Source organism: Notolepis coatsorum, assembly GCF_963971535.1.
Source record: "Notolepis coatsorum genome assembly, chromosome: 2".
Lineage (NCBI taxonomy): Eukaryota > Metazoa > Chordata > Actinopteri > Aulopiformes > Paralepididae > Notolepis > Notolepis coatsorum.
In genome coordinates this window covers 30039168-30058090 of record NC_140166.1, presented here as the reverse complement: position 1 = coordinate 30058090, position 18923 = coordinate 30039168, and the positions used below count along the sequence as shown (strand labels likewise).

General features: G+C 46.3%; 1 protein-coding gene across 1 annotated transcript; it reads left to right on the top strand.

The window, feature by feature from the left end:
- The first annotated feature begins 4344 nt into the window (after nt 1–4344).
- spring1 (SREBF pathway regulator in golgi 1) lies at nt 4345–13569 on the top strand. Its single transcript, XM_084307886.1, has 5 exons — nt 4345–5067; nt 7069–7225; nt 8266–8417; nt 10104–10217; nt 12893–13569. The coding sequence occupies exons 1-5, from the start codon at nt 4972–4974 to the stop codon at nt 12974–12976; spliced, it is 603 nt and encodes a 200-aa protein (XP_084164012.1). The 5' UTR covers nt 4345–4971; the 3' UTR covers nt 12977–13569.
- The last annotated feature ends 5354 nt before the right edge of the window (nt 13570–18923 follow it).

Below are 18923 nucleotides of genomic sequence, written 5' to 3'. Positions count from 1 at the left end.
ACACTACGGCGGCGAGAACGGTAGGCTTCATTACCGCTCCGCCGGCCCGGGATAGATATGAGGCGTTTAAGACGCACCTGCTCAGGATTTTTGAGTTGTCGCCGTCTGAGCGGGCCCGACGCTTGTTGGATATACGTGGCTTGGGAGACAGCAAGCCGTCGGCGCATATGGAGATGATGCTGAATCTACTGGGCGCCGAGCAGCCGAACTTTTTATTTAAAGAGCTGTTCCTCAGACACATGCCGCCACGGGTACAGACGGCGCTGGCCAATACAAACATTGTGGATCCCCGTGCTCTGGCAGAGGAGGCAGATCGGTTCTACCTGGCCACGCAGCACTTAGCCCCAGAGGTGCTGGCCCCGACACGGGCGCACATGCCCAGAGGGGGAGGGGCGAAGATGGAGAGGGGCGCCGCGGCCGACGGCAATAATGACACAGGCCTGTGTTATTTCCATGCACGCTTCGGCGCGAAAGCAACGAAGTTGCGCCCGCCTTGTACTTTTGTCAGGGCGGGAAACGCCAACACCTGCGCCCAGTAGCGGCCGTGAGCGCAGGTACGTCGAACAGGCTACTCTTCATTAAGGACACACTCTCTGGTCGAGAATTTCTCTGCGACACCGGAGCACAGAAGAGCGTCCTACCGGCGACGGTGGAGGACACCGCCGGCGGGGGGGGGGGTCCGCGACTGACGACCGCCAACGGTAACCCGATCCGCACCTACGGCACGAGGACCGTGGAGTTGTGTTTCGGGGGACAGCGGTTCACGTGGGAGTTTGTCACGGCCGACGTCTCGTTCCCACTACTCGGGGCGGATTTCCTCTGCGCACATGGGCTCCTCGTGGACGTGAGGCACGGCCGCCTGGTGGACGCCCAGACGTACGCTTCCTTGACTTGTGTGCGCAATGAAGTGGTATACAGCGGGCTGGCCAGCTCGCTCGCAGAAGGTGACGTGTACCAACGCCTACTGCGGGAGTTTCCCGGCTTGACACAGCCTACGTTCTCGGCCGCGACCACCAAACACGGGGTCGAGCATCACATAGAGACTCAAGGAGCTCCCGTGTACGCTAGGGCCCGCCGGCTCAACCCTGACAGACTAGCAGTCGCTAGGTCAGAGTTCGCCAACATGGAGAAGTTGGGGATTGTCCGACGCTCGGACAGCCCCTGGGCCTCGCCGCTGCACATCGTGCCCAAACCGGACGGGGGATGGAGACCGTGCGGGGACTACAGACGCCTCAACGATGCTACCACGCCAGACCGCTACCCGGTCCCCCACATCCAGGACTTCTCAGGGCACCTGGCGGGTAAGCTGTTCTTTTCGAAAGTAGACCTGGTACGCGGTTACCACCAAGTGCCGGTACACCCCTTGGACGTCCCGAAGACGGCGGTGGTAACACCCTTCGGTCTATTTGAGTTCCTACGGATGCCGTTCGGACTGAAGAACGCGGCACAGTCTTTCCAGAGGCTAATGGACTCGACGCTCAGAGACATGCCGTTTATTTTTGTCTACCTGGACGACATCCTCGTCGCCAGCTCCTCGCCCGAAGAGCACCTGGAGCACCTACGATGCCTCTTTACGAGGCTGGGCCAAAACGGCCTAATCATCAACCCGGCTAAGTGTCAGTTCGGGTTGACCTCCATACGGTTCCTCGGACACCTCATCGACAGGCGGCCCCCCTCCCGTCGAAAGTGGAGGCCGTTTCCGCTTTCCCACGACCCCCGACGGCCCGGGCGCTCAGGGAATTTCTCGGGATGGTGACGTTTTATCACCGGTTCATCCCCCGGGCGGCCCACACCATGCGGCCGCTTTACGAGGCGCTGAAGGACAAGTCCCCCAACCAGCCGGTCGACTGGACGGCCGAGAGGACGACAGCCTTCGCGGCCACCAAGGCGGCCCTGGCGGGTGCAGCCATGTTGGCTCACCCGTCACCGGGGGCCCCGGTCGCCATTACCACCGACGCGTCAGACTACGCGGTGGGCGCAGTGCATGAACAATACGTTGACGGCGCCTGGCAACCGCTGGCGTTTTTCAGCCGTCAACTGACCCCCAGGGAGCGCAAGTACAGCGCATTTGACAGAGAGCTCCTAGGTCTCTGGTTGGCGGTGCGCCATTTTCGTTTCATGCTGGAGGGCCGGGAGTTTACGGCCTTCGTCGACCACAAACCCCTCACGTTCTCCATGTCCAAGGTGGCTGAACCGTGGTCCGCGCGACAACAGCGCCAACTCTCGTACATTTCCGAGTACACGACAGACATACGGCATATCGCCGGGAAAGCCAACGTGGTCGCAGACTGCCTATCCAGGGTCGTCATCGGAGCTGTGCAACTGGGCCTCGACTACGTCGCCATGGGCTCGGAACAGGCCTCCGACCACGACATCCAGGCCCTCAGGACAGCGGATAGCAGTCTGCGCCTCAGAGACGTCGCGATTGGCGGCTCGGGCGCGTCCCTGCTCTGTGACCTCTCCACCGGGCAACCCCGGCCGCTGGTCCCTATAGGCTGGCGCAGGCGGGCTTTCGAGGCTGTGCACGACCTGTCTCACCCCGGTAGGAAGCCTTCGAGCAGGTTGGTGTCACAGAAGTTTGTGTGGCGAGGGCTCAAGAAAGACGTGAGGGCCTGGGTCGACGCGTGTGTGTCCTGCCAACGGGCTAAAGTGCACCGACATACCAAGGCCCCGCTTGTGACATTCGTGGTTCCCGAGAGGAGATTCGACCACGTCAATGTCGACCTCGTGGGCCCGCTTCCTTCCTCTCACGGGTTTACCTACCTGTTCACTATGGTGGACAGGACCACCCGATGGCCGGAAGCCGTTCCCCTCGCCTCGACGTCTTCTTCCGACGTGGCCCGCGCCTTTATCAGCACGTGGATCGCACGTTTCGGGACCCCGTCTGACCTCTCCTCCGACCGGGGCTCGCAGTTCACCTCAGAGCTCTGGAACGCGGTCGCCAGCGGCCTGGGGGTTAAGCTGCACCGTACAACCGCGTACCACCCGCAGGCCAACGGGCTATGCGAACGTTTCCACCGGTCCATGAAGGCGGCGCTGCGCGCAGGCCTGACGGACGGCAACTGGGTGGATAAGCTGCCGTGGGTCTTGCTCGGACTTAGGAGCGCCCCCAAGGAAGACCTGCAGGCCTCGTCCGCGGAACTGTTATACGGCCAGACATTGCGCGTCCCGGGGGATTTCATTCCGGACGCGACAACCCCTTGGTCCGCGGCCAGCCAGCGTTCCACCCTGCGAGAAGCGGCTCAGACCTTCGCCCCGATTCCCACGTCGCAGCATGGTACCCCCGTTTCCCGGGTGCCGCGCAGCCTGCACACGGCGGAGTATGTTTTTGTTCGCCACGATGCGCACCGTGGGCCCCTACGCCCCCCTTACGATGGCCCGTTTAGGGTCCTGCGACACGGTAACAAGGACCTCATGGTCGACATGGGCGGTAGGACGGAGACCGTGTCAATAGACAGGATCAAGCCCGCTCACATAGACGTTTCACAGCCTTTGGAGTTGGCCCTTCCCCCCCGCAGGGGTCGTCCGCCGTTGCCCCGGGTGCCACCGCCCACAGAGTCACCGGCGGCCTCACCGATGCCAGCGCCCCCGGGTGTCGGTGAGGGTACGGGCGCTTGCGACGCTTTCCCCTCTCCGCCCCCGGTTTTCCGCGCTCGCCGAGGCCGTTTCGTGCCCCCGGGTGTCGTGGACGGCGCGGGCGCTTATGCCACTCCGCCCTCCCCGCCCCCGGCTTTCCGCACACGCAGAGGCCGGGCAATTGTTCCCCCACGCCGGGGGGATTTTGACTATGGGTGAATTCTGGGGGGGCTTGTGTAGTGACTGTACATAATTCACAAGGAACTCGTTGGGAATGGTAGTTCCCCCCGGACGATTTATAGGGTGGCACTTCCTGCCACCGGCATTCTTATTTTACTGTCGACACGACTACGTTGATTTGTTGTTACGCTGATGAATAAAGGAATTAGGTTTAGCTTCGAGACACCGCCTCCGACTCCTTCTTCTCAGCGCTACAATGTCGTGTATGTCATAATGTTATGATGAATTGAAAATGGGGGACCCTGATGTAAACAAGACGAAAGACTTTCTCTGGTCTGCATCCCCTTAACAATTGTATGTATTGAGCTGTACTGTACTGTACCCATTCTGCAATCTGTTAATAAAGTTTTCAATCAATCAATCAATCAAGGTTCGTGGCTGCCACAGGCTTGCCCAGTGAGAGGATTCTGCGGCGCTGCAGCTGGACCCTATTGAGGATGGACGCTCTTCCTGTATGACGACACCAGCGAGACGGTCTATCGACCAATCAGGGTCCTACGTCCCACCACACCACCACATCCGGTTGGAATATTGTTTTGATGGTGGATGGCAGATTTCATGGGAGGGTGGAAATGACAAGAACCGCTTGTTTTGTGTAACTTTGGACATTTCTCAATACTTCTCCTTAAAGAACGTACAACTATGGTGTCGGAGGAATGTGTGTTGCTAAAATGGTGTCTTTAAATGTAGCTTTTTGACGTCTATATAAGGCTGCTAGCTGATGCGAACGACGTGCAGCTAACGTTAGCAGGCTAACAAAGCAGCCTTTCTATGTCAATAAACCGTGCGCTCATCTATATCTAGCTGTAACTCCTATTGATTTCATGTCTGCCCATAGTCTTTCCCATATAGCTACATAACAGCCTCGTGTAGGCATGATCTGTTTAGCTTACTGGTAAGCCATCAAAATGGGTTAGCTTAGCTACTGTATGTGGCTGGTTAATAACTGGAATGCATTTGCCTGTAACTAATTCTTTATTAAAATCAAACTGACTTTAGTTTGGTAAGTTTGCTTGGTTGGGAATCGTTGGGAGGCAGCCATCAGGCAGGCACCAAATATTACATATCCTAGATAGGTAATTTCGTCAAGGGTTTCAGACCTGCAGAGGTTTGATCTTGGACTGGGTGGTAGTTCCCTCTCATGAAAGCCATGTCATGATGGTGCTGCGTCGCCTGCTAAGAAAGCGCTGGGTTCTGGGTGTAGTGTTTGGACTTTCCCTCATCTACTTCCTCACCAGCACACTCAAACAGGTATGGAAACTCACTGATCGACACCAAACCTTCGGAACATGATCTGTCACAACGTCTCATAGATGGTTGAGGTTTATGTAGCCGTGTGAACCTGAGCCTGTGCTCCAGGGTAAAGACCTGAGCCTGTGCTCCAGGGTAAAGACCTGAGCCTGTGCTCCAGGGTAAAGAGCTGAACCTGTGCTCCAGGGTAAAGAGCTGAACCTGTGCTCCAGGGTAAAGAGCTGAACCTGTGCTCCAGGGTAAAGAGCTGAACCTGTGCTCCAGGGTAAAGAGCTGAACCTGTGCTCCAGGGTAAAGACCTGAACCTGTGCTCCAGGGTAAAGACTAGCCCCTTTCGTGACTTTCGGTTTGCAAGCCTGTGGCTTTTGTGACCGCAGTCACTTATTTTTACGGCGCGATTACCCAGTAAAGAAACAACCAAGCGTGATCGCGGGGCTCGGAGTGTGTCAAAAATACATCAGATCTGAATTTCAAAGATACCCAGCGTACAATATGGGTCTAACACAGCTTCACGATGGGGTCTGGAAGCTCGGAGTTGCTGATAAACATTTTAAATAATTTTCATAAAACGAGTGTACTCACAGAGCGAACCTTGGCAAAATGGCTGGTGCGTCCAGCGATCACTGCACTCCCTATCGGTCCCTGTTGGTCATTACAACAATACACAGGAGACGCGCTCAGCAGATTCTACCCTGTAATGGCCTATAGGTAATGACCAACAGGGACCGATAGGGAGCGCAGTGATTGCTAAACGCACCAGGCATGCGACAAGGAAAGTTGCAGAAGGAGAAGACGCCATCTTGCTGCCAGAGTTCGCTGTGAGTACCACTTGTGTTTCCCAACAATGTTTTAAACTGTTTATTAGCAACTCCGAGCTTCCAGACCCCATCGTGAAGCTGTGTTAGACCCATATTGTACGCTGGGTATCTTTGAAATTCAGATCTGATGTATTTTTGACACACTCCGAGCCCCGCGATCACGCTTGGTTGTTTCTTTACTGGGTAATCGCGCCGTAAAAATAAGTGACTGCGGTCACAAAAGCCCCAGGCTTGCAAACCGAAAGTCACGAAAGGGGCTAGGTAAAGACCTGAACCTGTGCTCCAGGGTAAAGACCTGAGCCTGTGCTCCAGGGTAAATACCTGAACCTGTGCTCCAGGGTAAAGACCTGAACCTGTGCTCCAGGGTAAAGAGCTGAACCTGTGCTCCAGGGTAAAGACCCGAGCCTGTGCTCCAGGGTAAAGACCTGAGCCTGTGCTCCAGGGTAAAGACCTGAGCCTGTGCTCCAGGGTAAATACCTGAACCTGTGCTCCAGGGTAAAGACCTGAACCTGTGCTCCAGGGTAAAGACCTGAACCTGTGCTCCAGGGTAAAGAGCTGAACCTGTGCTCCAGGGTAAAGACCCGAGCCTGTGCTCCAGGGTAAAGACCTGAGCCTGTGCTCCAGGGTAAAGACCTGAGCCTGTGCTCCAGGGTAAAGAGCTGAGCCTGTGCTCCAGGGTAAAGAGCTGAGCCTGTGCTCCAGGGTAAAGACCTGAACCTGTGCTCCAGGATAAAGAGCTGTCTGGAGGCACTTCATCTATTCCAGTCTTCTCCAGAAACTCACCACAGACAGAGCCTCCTCTTGGTCAAGGTTTTAGTCCATAATGAATTGTTTGTTCACCAGCTCTGGTTTTGTGACCACACACTTCTGATCAACTTGGTGCATGCACACTGATGATATAAAGCCCTACACCTACACCAAAATCAGCTATACAAAATGTAGCATGATTTTGTCGTAGTCGTAAGTTCAGTTATTATACAATTAGAAGCGTCTGGTCAGGAAAAGCCAAGTTTGTGAACAAACAATTCAGTATGGACTAAAAACACAAACATTCGGGAAGAGGGGGCTTTGGAGCGAACCGGTTCCTGACTCTGTATCTGTATTTAGTCCCTGGAGCATAGAGTCTGGTTCACACGACTGAGGTTTATGCAGATGTTGTTAATGCTGTTTCTATGTTCTGCAGGAGGAGAGAACCATACGTGACCGCACCCTCCTGGAGGTCAGGGACTCAGACCACCGCATCCCCTGGAAGGTGCGCTTCAACCTGGGCAACAGCAGCCGGCAGATCACGCAGTGCAGGAACTCCATCCAGGGAAAGACCCTGCTAACTGATGAGCTCGGTAAGGAACCCAGCCCACTGGGCTCCATCACTGGATTTAGACTGTGATGAAAGGATTTCCTTACCGTACTGTCATGTGGCGTTAGTATGTATGGTCTGGAAGGTCTTAGAGTCACTAGACTTGACTGATAAAGTGATCGCCTTACCGTACTGTCATGTGGCATTAGTATGTATGGTCTGGAAGGTCTTAGAGTCACTAGACTTGACTGATAAAGTGATTGCGTTACCATACTGTCATGTGGCGTTAGTATGTATGGTCTGGAAGGTCTTAGAGTCACTAGACTAGATTGATAAAGTGATTGCGTTACCATACTGTCATGTGGCGTTAGTATGTATGGTCTGGAAGGTCTTAGAGTCACTAGACTAGACTAATAAAGTGATCGCCTTACCGTACTGTCATGTGGCGTTAGTATGTATGGTCTGGAAGGTCTTAGAGTCACTAGACTAGACTAATAAAGTGATCGCCTTACCGTACTGTCATGTGGCATTAGTTTGTATGGTCTGGAAGGCCTTAGAGTCACTAGACTAGACTGATAAAGTGATCGCCTTACCGTACTGTCATGTGGCGTTAGTATGTATGGTCTGGAAGGTCTTAGAGTCACTAGACTAGACTGATAAAGTGATCGCCTTACCGTACTGTCATGTGGCGTTAGTATGTATGGTCTGGAAGGCCTTAGAGGCCAATGATCCAAACTAATAAATAGCACTACCACCAGAAATAAGAGTAATGACAGCCTTTCATTCTCTAGTTGTTTTAGCTCTTGATATACAAGGACTAACACTGGACAACAGGTTGAGTCCTCAATTGTATTCACTGTATTTGCCGCTGTAACAGGTTTGTTTACGTTGGTAATGTTGGTAAACACTGGAATAAAACAACTATTCCCATTTATAATGGGTTAATAAAGTTTTTTTTTTTTTTATCTTTTATCCATTTACAGATCAAACTCTTGCATGTGACTATATGCCCCACACTGGTCATACAAATCACAGGTTAGGGCTTTAATCACTGCATGTCTTGTCCACGTCGATGTTCTACAGGCTACGTCTGCGAGAGGAAGGACCTGCTGGTGAACGGCTGCTGTAACGTCAACGCTCCCAGCGCCACACAGTACATCTGTAAGAGCTGTCTGGCCAATGGCTGCTGCAACATCTACGAATACTGCGTGTCCTGCTGCCTCCAGCCAGACAAGGTACACAAGCCAGGGGGTCGTTAGCTCTATTGATGAGCTTTGTATGTACTTTGTATGTATATACGAATAGAATAGAAGTACTTTATTGATCCCGTGGGAAATTCAGCACTACAGATAGGTCACAGTAAACATTTTAGGTAGTCAAAAATCACGAATAAGAATAAAATACAGTCAGGGATATACATTCTGAGATATGTGTATATATATTCTAAAATATACAGTAAAATGTACAGTAATAAGTGTAAAATTGTAAAATGTCGATTTTAAAAGTAAAAGTCCAGGAAGATTTGCCAGAGTTGTACTGTCACTCTGTGCTCAGTGATGCAGTGAGGCACAGTGATGCGTTATATATATACGTTGTATGTATATACAAAGCTCTATAACAAACCACTGTGGACTGTGAGGGTTAAGTCAAAACCTGTCCTAACTAATTACTGTGTTTCAGCAGCAGCAGTGTTTTCACCACCGGTCTTTGTCCAAACTCTGAGCTTTCTGTTGATCCCTTCCAAAACACAATACCAATTTGCAATAATTACTTAGTTAGGATGGGTTTTAACTTAAAGGGGAACTATTTTACTATTTCTTTCACTATTTGGGCACTTTTACACAATTCCTGTGAGTCTATGGAATACCTCTGTACGTTATTTTCAAAATAATTAATTGTTTTGTATTTCTAATCAAGTACTCAAAAACAGCATTTTTCTACCTCAAGATCTTAAGCCGTTTTGAGGCTGGGCTCCAACCACTGTGTGGCCTGGTGCCAACTGCCACACCAACTGCCACATTATTATGCAGCTGAGAAATCTCTGACATCACAGATATGCACATTTTCAGATGACTCAGTTCAGTGAGGGTGAATATTGTGAGAGGAGAATTGGAAGAATGCGCTAATATGAGAATTAGAGACATAGATCCTATTAATATAAGTCCACATAGCTAGGAAACAATGCTAAACACTGAAAAAGGCCATTTATAAGATAGTTCCCCTTTAACCATCAGAATCTGCAGCAGTTTGTGATGGAGCTTGGTATTATGTAATGCATATGCTTGTCAATAGAGCCAGGGGGTAATGATCTTAACTACAATGACGCAATTTTATTCTGATTTATTCAGGCAAAGACACAATGTATCATAAAGTTTGATGACCAGCGTTTGATTGATTGATTTTTTTATTGATTTTATTTTGACAGTATATAAATAACATGTGACAGAAGCACAGTCTGGAATACTGCCAAGGATAGACACAAAAAAAGCTTCAGAGCTTATTTGATTTGTTTGATTTTATTCATTTAAATCCATTTTTAAAAGTGCAATATGTATGAAAACAGATTCAGAAATAAATTATTTGAATATGGTCAGTTCAAATCTTACACCATGGTTTTGGTTCACAGCATTCTGTTTTATAAAAAAAGAAACATTCATTTTGATGATACATTTTAATGTTCTATATTCATATAAAAGCACCATAATGCCTAGATTTATTTTCTACACCCTTCTTATAGGAATGCTCTTGGCCCACTGTTGCTATTGCCTTGTCAGTTACAGGATACCTTCTTGGAATCAGATTAATCTCTGTGATCTTGATGTTAAGGAAACATGTTTCAGCCACACGGTGAGATGGAACAGATTGGGATCAAAGTTAACAACATACTTGCTCTCTTTGTTATCTGTGTTCTTCTTCCTCAGCAACCCCTTCTCGAGCGCTTCCTGAACCGCGCTGCCGAGGGCTTCCAGAACCTGTTCACGGCCGTGGAGGACCACTTCGAGCTGTGCTTGGCCAAGTGTAGGACCTCCTCGCAAGTACGTGTTGCAGTGAGAAAAGAGAGCCTTTTTTCAGATTTCATTAGAACGTGAAAACTAAAAACCCACTTCCTGGGTCTAATACGTTATCATCCCAATAGTCCTAAGGTGCTAAAATGTTTGTCAAAAACAGAGTTATTTTCTATTTGTAAACTCCTCAAAAAAAGTTCCGAAACATTATTTCGGTCGATTATTCCTCCCCTTTAACACATTCTCTGCCACGCTTATATCCATCAATGTTTGATCACTGCCACCACTCTAAGTCTATGGAGATGTTTACCTTCTTTGCAGGGCTATAACTTTTTAAATTGTATTGCTAAATTGACATTACTATGGCCCATTCAACATCGATTATCTATCGTTCAGGATGTAGGAACGTTTTACTTTTTCATTCACACATTCATACAAAAATACTGTCTAGAATATAAATATGTTTTTATCATTTTCTGCAGTAATTCCTAGAACGTGAGATATAGGCATAAATGTATATATACATTATCAAATGCCATTTGTTGCCGATACACGTTATATAAAAAATTTCAACTGTACATGGTCCTAAACATTATGGCTGATCATGTGCGGGTGAACGGGGGGGGGGGGGGGGGGGGGGGGTTATAATTCCGTGATTGTCTTTAAATGATTTATGTAGTATGGGTGATATATAGATCAGAGCAGTTTGCATCGATAATAATAAACAAAAACGCTGAAACTCACGGCAGCCTCCTCTTACCGTTGGGCGATGATACTGGAGCAAACAGATCCCAGTTATGTGATGGGGATCGAGGCGATCCATTTCCGGTTTGTATAATACTAATACACGCCCAAATCATGTGGATTATTGAGTTATGGCAGCGATCCATATCCACGGTGTGTGGCTAGAGTCCTGGGATGATATGCGAGTGGCCGGACGGATTTAGGAGATGCACCGATATGCAACAGGCATATCCAGTTTGGCAACTCGCCGATCATCCACCAGGTGGCAGTGTTGAAGCGTTGCAGAGTTGTGCTGAGTCCCACAGCATCATACAAGACTCCGTGAGTGAAATATGAATACCATGGCGAAAATATGAAATATGATCACATTAACGTCGTACGCCGTGATCTGGCAGAATTTGCATGAACTTGAAACCCGTTGTATGACGTTATTGGCGGAGAAAGTGTTAACACATTGTGAGGGAAAAACGAGTTTACTCGTTATTGCCCGCCAATCTAATAACGCCAACAACGAGTTTGCTTGTTTTTATGATCGTTATTTCGTTTATTCGCCATGGCATTCATAATTCATCCAGGAAGGCTCCGGGAGGCAGCTGGACCCTGTCTGATATTTCAATGCCTCAATACCGCCGTCTGGTGGATTTCGGGCGAGTTGCACTCCACTCTAAACCGGATGTGCCGCTCTGTGCATCTGGGAAAATGGTCCGGTCAGAGCTATATTGTTATGTGGATCCAGACAAACAACTCGAGTGCATTGGATCGCCTTTGAGACGCAAAAATCAATCTGCTTTTGGCGTTTATTGCGTCATACAAACGGAAAATGGATCTAGCAGATCGAAATCATATAATTGGAATTTTTTTCCTCCAGACTCATCGGCCACAGGTAAGAGAAATCTAACGTTATTTCCAGCTCGATTGTCCATTTATTTCATTGCAATCAGTCTGATCAACCCATACTAAAGAAAGCCGTTACTGACAATCAAGGAATCATAAACGACCCCCCCCCCCTTTCCTTCACGCATGATGGAGCATAATGTATACCGAGCTTATACATTTGAATTTTTTAATATAGCGTGTATAGGAACGAAACGCCAATCGATTATGTATCATATGCGTCAGGGCCTATAACTCGCGTTCTAGGAATTACTGCTCTACACTTTAAAAACATACTTATATTCACGAGGGTACTAACACGACAATGTATGAATGGAAAAATATAACGTTCCCACACCTGGAATGATACCCGATGTTGAATGGGCCATAGTAATGTCCATATAGCTATAATATATTTGAAAAGTTATAGTCCTGCAAAGAAGGTGAGCGACTCCATAGGGTGGCAGAGAGGGCACAAAGATGGGCACAATGCCTGGCAGACAATGTGTTAATAATACCAATTGGTATTGTATTTTATATCATTGGAAAGCCTGATTAAACACCTTTACAATGAGGTACAACTTGTGAAAAACATGCATTTTTGGAATGAGCAACACAGCTAACCGTGTGGGTAGCGGCCCAAGAAAATGTGCCAATATTCTTCTGTTGGTATTCACTCTGGTTTTGAGTTGCTTGGTGGATTGGATCAGCTTGGGCATGCTGTACGTGCCAGAGTGACCAACGCAACTCCCCAAACATTCCAGGCAAAAATACATTCTCAAACCTACAATCAATTGATATATCTGCTTTTATATTTCACAGGTAATCTTAAAAAATCTGTAAAGACACATCAAATGCCAAAACAGAACGTGTACCTTTGACTCAGTTATTGTCTTTAACAATTGAAAAACAATGACATATTGTGGTGACCTGATTGGTCGTCAAGGTTCTAAATGTGTGACACTGACTATATTGTCTAATACTCATAAGTATTAAGCCACTTCCACCTACTCACCTATGTACTTACTTAGATGGCAATGCTAATTAAGCAAATGTTTGTGTGTCCTCCTCTTTGTTCCCTGTTGCAGAGTGTTCAACATGAAAACACCTACCGGAATCCTCAAGCAAAGTATTGCTATGGAGAAAGCCCCCCGGAACTCCTTCCTGTATGACTGACATGACTCTCCTTTGGGGCCGCTGAGGTTTACAAAAAAAAAGACTGGCCCTAGAAAAGCGCCCCAGAAGGACCCTCTTCACAGCACTTGGAGAAGAAACACAGCGTTCTCCATCTCCACGTCTGAACGCCGTTCTTGGGACAGTATTACACGTATTACAGTGACGTAGAGATGGATATATCGGGGGGCAGGGGGCACAATTGCGAGCTCAAAATGGACAAATACTGTATGTGATTTAATTATTTACACTTCATAAGTGCATAGAACGCTTCATAACTTCATCCGTGATGATCATCAGGTGGACGTAGCTAGCAGCTCCTCCAGGATTGGCCTCATACCGTTCCATGTCATAAAGGCTTCATTTTAACCCTGGCATACTGTAAGGCAATAACATCTTTTTAATGTACCGTTGGACATTTAACAACGGCAAAGAATGTCATTACTTTTATGTGTAGTGCATGCATATGGAATAGTTATTTAATAAAGGTGACTGTGAAATTAATTAACCTTAATTGGCTCATGGTTCGTGCTGGATTTTATATTTGAGTTTGACTTTTCATATTTGACATTAAAGCATCTTGTGATTTCAATGAATTATTTAAACTAATTTCTCCATTCACTCCAAGACATTACATGCAATTGACTTGCAGTAATGACAGGCCCACAAGTTGTGCATTTGAAAAATTGTCAAAATATGACCGCTGATAGGATAAACACATTAGCTCACACTAGAAACACAAGACATATGGTCTTCAGGTAGTGCTTACTGCACAGGTAAACCATAGCCACTTAATTCATTAGCTAATCAGAGAGCAAAGAAAAATCTCTGATTAAATCAGTGGAAGTTATGTATTGAATCAATGCATTGCGATATATAAATAATATATACGTATATGTGTGTTTTTTGTTTTAGGAAATCATTTGCTTAAAGGGGCACTTACATAATCGTACACACATCAAAACATCCAATCCAAGCCCAATGAAATTATATGGTAGCGGTCCCTATAAAACATGATAGTTATTTTTCCATCTACATTTCATGGACACACGGATTCAATGTCCCCGATGACATCACTGGTGGCCACATTCAAACTAATTCACTCTGATTGTGATTTAATAACTTAACCTAAATGCATGTGTGCAAAACTGTTGAACGTTTTTGGTCAGATTATGTGCAAAATAAATCGGCGATTTATGGTGAAGTGCATCTTTAATACTCAAGTTTCTTCAAATGAAGACTTTGAAGCTCCCTCCTGTATTACCATGACAAGTTTGCAGTCTCTAAAAGGCGTATTAATTGGTAACTTAATTTTGATGAAAGCGAGACCCACATCTATCTTCTTTTGCAATGCAGTTGTTCCCTGGCATCACAGTGACGTGAGGCTGACAGCGGTATCCTGCCTTCCCATGCCGCTGTCCATCTGTCCACACGTTGCACCATGGAACACAATGATTGGAGTCCAAGCAGTTGGCTCCCTGAAGATGATTCTTATCGGCGTCTCTCTCTACCTCAAGCACTGTGGAGCTCACATGGGAGAGACGGCCGGAGCAGAACAATTAATCACTCTGAAGGCAGAGAAAACAAACTGTGTTGTAATTAGGAAATATATTAGGGTCCCTTCTCATTTCCCTCTTTGGCAAGTTGATTAATTACTGTCACATGGGGACAGTTTGTTGCCACTAAGTATATGAACAGTTTCACACAGCAAAGCCATTGTTAGAAGTTAGTTATTAAAACGGTTTAAGAGTGTAAGTCTTGACAAAAATCGGAATCTTGACACATGCAATATACTGCATATATATATATATATTATTTTTTGTATCTACTTTTTCTCCCCATTTTCTATTTTTCTCCCATCCCAATTTTCGTATTTTACCAATTCTACCCTCCCCTGTCTGGAACGTTGTTAGACCATGCCTCCCACTGGTCGGCTGCAATGTGGACCAAGCCTTGCATCAGGTGTCCCCTCCGGGGGCAGGTGCTCAAAGGCTGAAAAGGGCACTATACCTGTGTCTTTTAACCGAGTGCGCGTGTCGCGTGAGCCCCGATTTTTAAGGGCCCTTTTCGGGCAGGGGGGGGGGGGCCTTTTTATGCTTTTTGGGGGGTTTTGGTGATCAAATATTGAATATTGAACTATAATAATAATCAGTGCAGGAGCTCACTTATCCTTGAAAGACACTTTTATCACTGACTTAAAAGGCCCATACATCTCCATAAATGTTCAGGGGGGAGGGAATAAGTGCTTACCCTACAGACCCCAAGGAGTGCTGTATTTTCTGTATTGTTTAATATAAATGCATTTTTTTTATTCCAATCGCGATTTGTATTTGACATTCCCAAATCCCATCGGACTTGACTTCTTCGTGTCCCTCAATGAGTGTAATACCAGCATTCAACTGTATGGGCCACAGCGGTTTCTATCATCATCATCACCACCCACGCTATGCATAAAATATATAGGTCTGCGGAGAGGCACGCTGAGGAGGCCGTGCAAACTGCAATGGAATATGGGGCATCTCTCTCTCTTTACCTAATATTTTTATTCTATCCTGACATTTTTCAGTTGGAAGGGCAGTCTATATGTGTAACGGTAAAAAAATAATTATTATTATTTTTTATTTTTTTTTCAAAAAGGGCACCTTTTTATGAGGCTCAAAAAGGCAGGTGCTCAAGCACCCCTTGGGCTCTATGTGTGCACGTGCCTGACGAGGAGGCAGCTGTCGCATCTTTCCACCTGTACAGCGCGATCTCTCAGCGGCGAGGAGTAACGCGTGGGAGGCTCACGCTGCCCCCGTTGCTTCCTGATTCTGCTGTACAGGCGCACCAACCGACCTGTAGGAGTCGCTGTCCACAACGTCCGATCCCCACCCACCGGCTTTCCCACCCCCTAATACTGCCAATTGTATTAGTATGAACGACCAGCCAAGCCGGAAGCAACGCCGAGAGCTGGGCTCGAACCCAGCATCTCCTGCGTTAGTGGCGAGCACCGTGCCCACTGCGCCACTTAGCCGCCCAATATACTGCATATATTATGATCTAGTATAGATCTACTGCATAGTGAAGCATCATTATACTAGTATAGATAATACTGCATAGTGAAGCATCATTATACTAGTATAGATCTACTGCATAGTGAAGCATCATTATACTAGTATAGATCTACTGCATAGTGAAGCATCATTATACTAGTATAGATCTACTGCATAGTGAAGCATCATTATACTAGTATAGATAATACTGCGTGTAGTGAAGCATCATTATACTAGTATAGATCTACTGCATAGTGAAGCATTATACTAGTATAGATAATACTGCGTGTAGTGAAGCATAATTATACTAGTATAGATCTACTGCATAGTGAAGCATTATACTAGTATAGATAATACTGCGTGTAGTGAATCATCATTATACTAGTATAGATCTACTGCATAGTGAAGCATCATTATACTAGTATAGATAATACTGTGTGTAGTGAAGCATCATTATACTAGTATAGATCTACTGCATAGTGAAGCATCATTATACTAGTATAGATCTACTGCATATAAGCATCATTATAATAGGAAACAGTACCGCAGTAGTATAGTATATGAAGAAAGAGACACAGGTTTTTCATGGAAAAATAATAGTTTTTAATTTATAAAAAAGTAAGATAACAGGTGTTATAAACATTAACACCCAGAAGATAAAACGCAATGTCAGCCAGACAACTCATCAGATCCAATACAGTTAATGAAAGTAACAAATATATATATTGCTTTGTAAAACTACACTTATGTTCATTATGATAGAAAAACTGAAAAAAGTACAGGAACATTAAAATGAATGATACAGCAATGACACGTTAACAGGGATCACACTCTCAATGACACCTTAAGAGGGATCACACTCTCAATGACACGTTAACAGAGATCACACTCTCAATGACACCTTAAGAGGGATCACACTCTCAATGACACGTTAACAGAGATCACACTCTCAATGACACGTTAATTAACAGAGATCACAATCTCAATGACACGTTAACAGAGATCACACTCTCAATCAAGGGGACTTTCATGTTGTCAACTCAAAGACTCACAGGAGATATCCGCTCCCTTCTAAGTACTCGGCTAGGGCTGGTTCTGTATTGGTGGTATTTGAATTCTTTATTTTTTCATTTGTACCTTTGACATTTGACCTTTGGACTGGGACTATACGCCCCAGCCAGGCCAGGTAGTCTCTGGAGTCCCTCAACAGAGTGTGGCTCCATTGCTTCTTCTCGAAGGTATGCAGGGGCATTTTGGGCGGGGTGGGTTTCGGGTAACAGTCCCCTCCCAGAACGTACTTCACACACATCGTAAGCCTTTTCAGTGTGAACATGGTTTCCTTGAGCTTTTCGTGAAGTGAGAAGTTACTGGGGTTCAGGTTTCCCTGCTGTTCCTTAAAGACTTTATGCACAGCTTGTTCCATAAACAGCAGGCTACACTGGACTTTGGACCCGAGATGAGGAGAGCTCTCTGGGGTATGAAGCTCTGGGAAGCCTGGCTTCCAAAGGTGGAGGGGCTTCCCGTTGGCTTCATCCTGGAAGTGGGGAGAGACAGTGTATTGATGTGAAGAATTTAATTTGATAGTTTCATGCATTAAAGAAAATTTTGGTCATAAAAATTCAAAGATGTCACTATGATGGCGGTCAGGTGGCGTAGCGGAGATTGTGCTTGTCACCAATGCAAGAGGCTGCGGTCTCGACTCCCGGAGAGTCAGCATTGCCTTGGCTTGGGCTGATCGCTATACTTGAACTAATTAAAGACAATATTTCTGTCTTTGCCAGATTTTCTAAATGATGACGAGAAACACACGAGAAAAACAATGATTCAGAATGTTCAACCTGGTTATCTTAATTTGGTCATAATGATCGATTGCACCAATGAGGCCGGCGTCCCACGTAATTACAACAGGTGTGAATGTTGTAGTTGTCGCGGTTGTCACGTCATAGTTATTCGGAAATCTGGTTCTTCAAAGTGCAACAATTCTTAGTATGTCTTTCCACATAAATACATATTAATTGTCCTGGAATATCACGGGGAGCACCAAATGTGCACAGTCATTAAGTCTATAAATTAGGTCATTCAAGTATATTATGTACACAGTTGAACTGAATGTAATTCTGACACGTGGTGCAACGCAGGCATCTCTCAGAACACGAGGACCAATGATATCTCTCAGAACACGAGGACCAATGATATCTCTCAGAACACGAGGACCAATGATATCTCTCAGAACACGAGGACCAATGATATCTCTCAGAACACGAGGACCAATGATATTTCTTACCCCTCTTTGTTATCTTTTACATAAAAGAAACCCCTCCTTTACATCTTTTACACCTGTGTATACTGTATTTTATTTAAAATCATAGCATATATTTAGATTATAGCGTCTATTGTAACTATATTTATTGTAATGCAAATATAACTGATAGGGCATATAATACCCTCATCTGCACCTTGACTTATTTACACTGCCTACTTGCTCATATGCGCATACTCCGAGTTAATTATATTGTTATATTGTTTACACTGCCCTTTTTTTTTTTTTTTTTTTTTTTTACTTCCCCACTGTACTATAATTTGATGACCTGTATCATGTCTTCTCACCATGTACCTATACCTCCCCTCCCCCCTCCCCCATGCTGCTATGATGCCTGAATTTCCCCAAGGGGATCAATAAAGGAATATCTTATCTTATCTTATATCTTAGCGTAGCCTATTTGGAAGTTATGTTCATATATCCCTAGATACGCCACTAACCCCCAAAACCACAGGGACTCAGAGTCGGTCTCAAACCTCCACTTCTTCTCCACGGCTTCAAATGGTAAATGGCTGCATTTATATAGCAGCTTTTATCCAAAGCGCTTTACAATTTGTTCCTCACATTTGACCCATTCACTCACACATTCACATT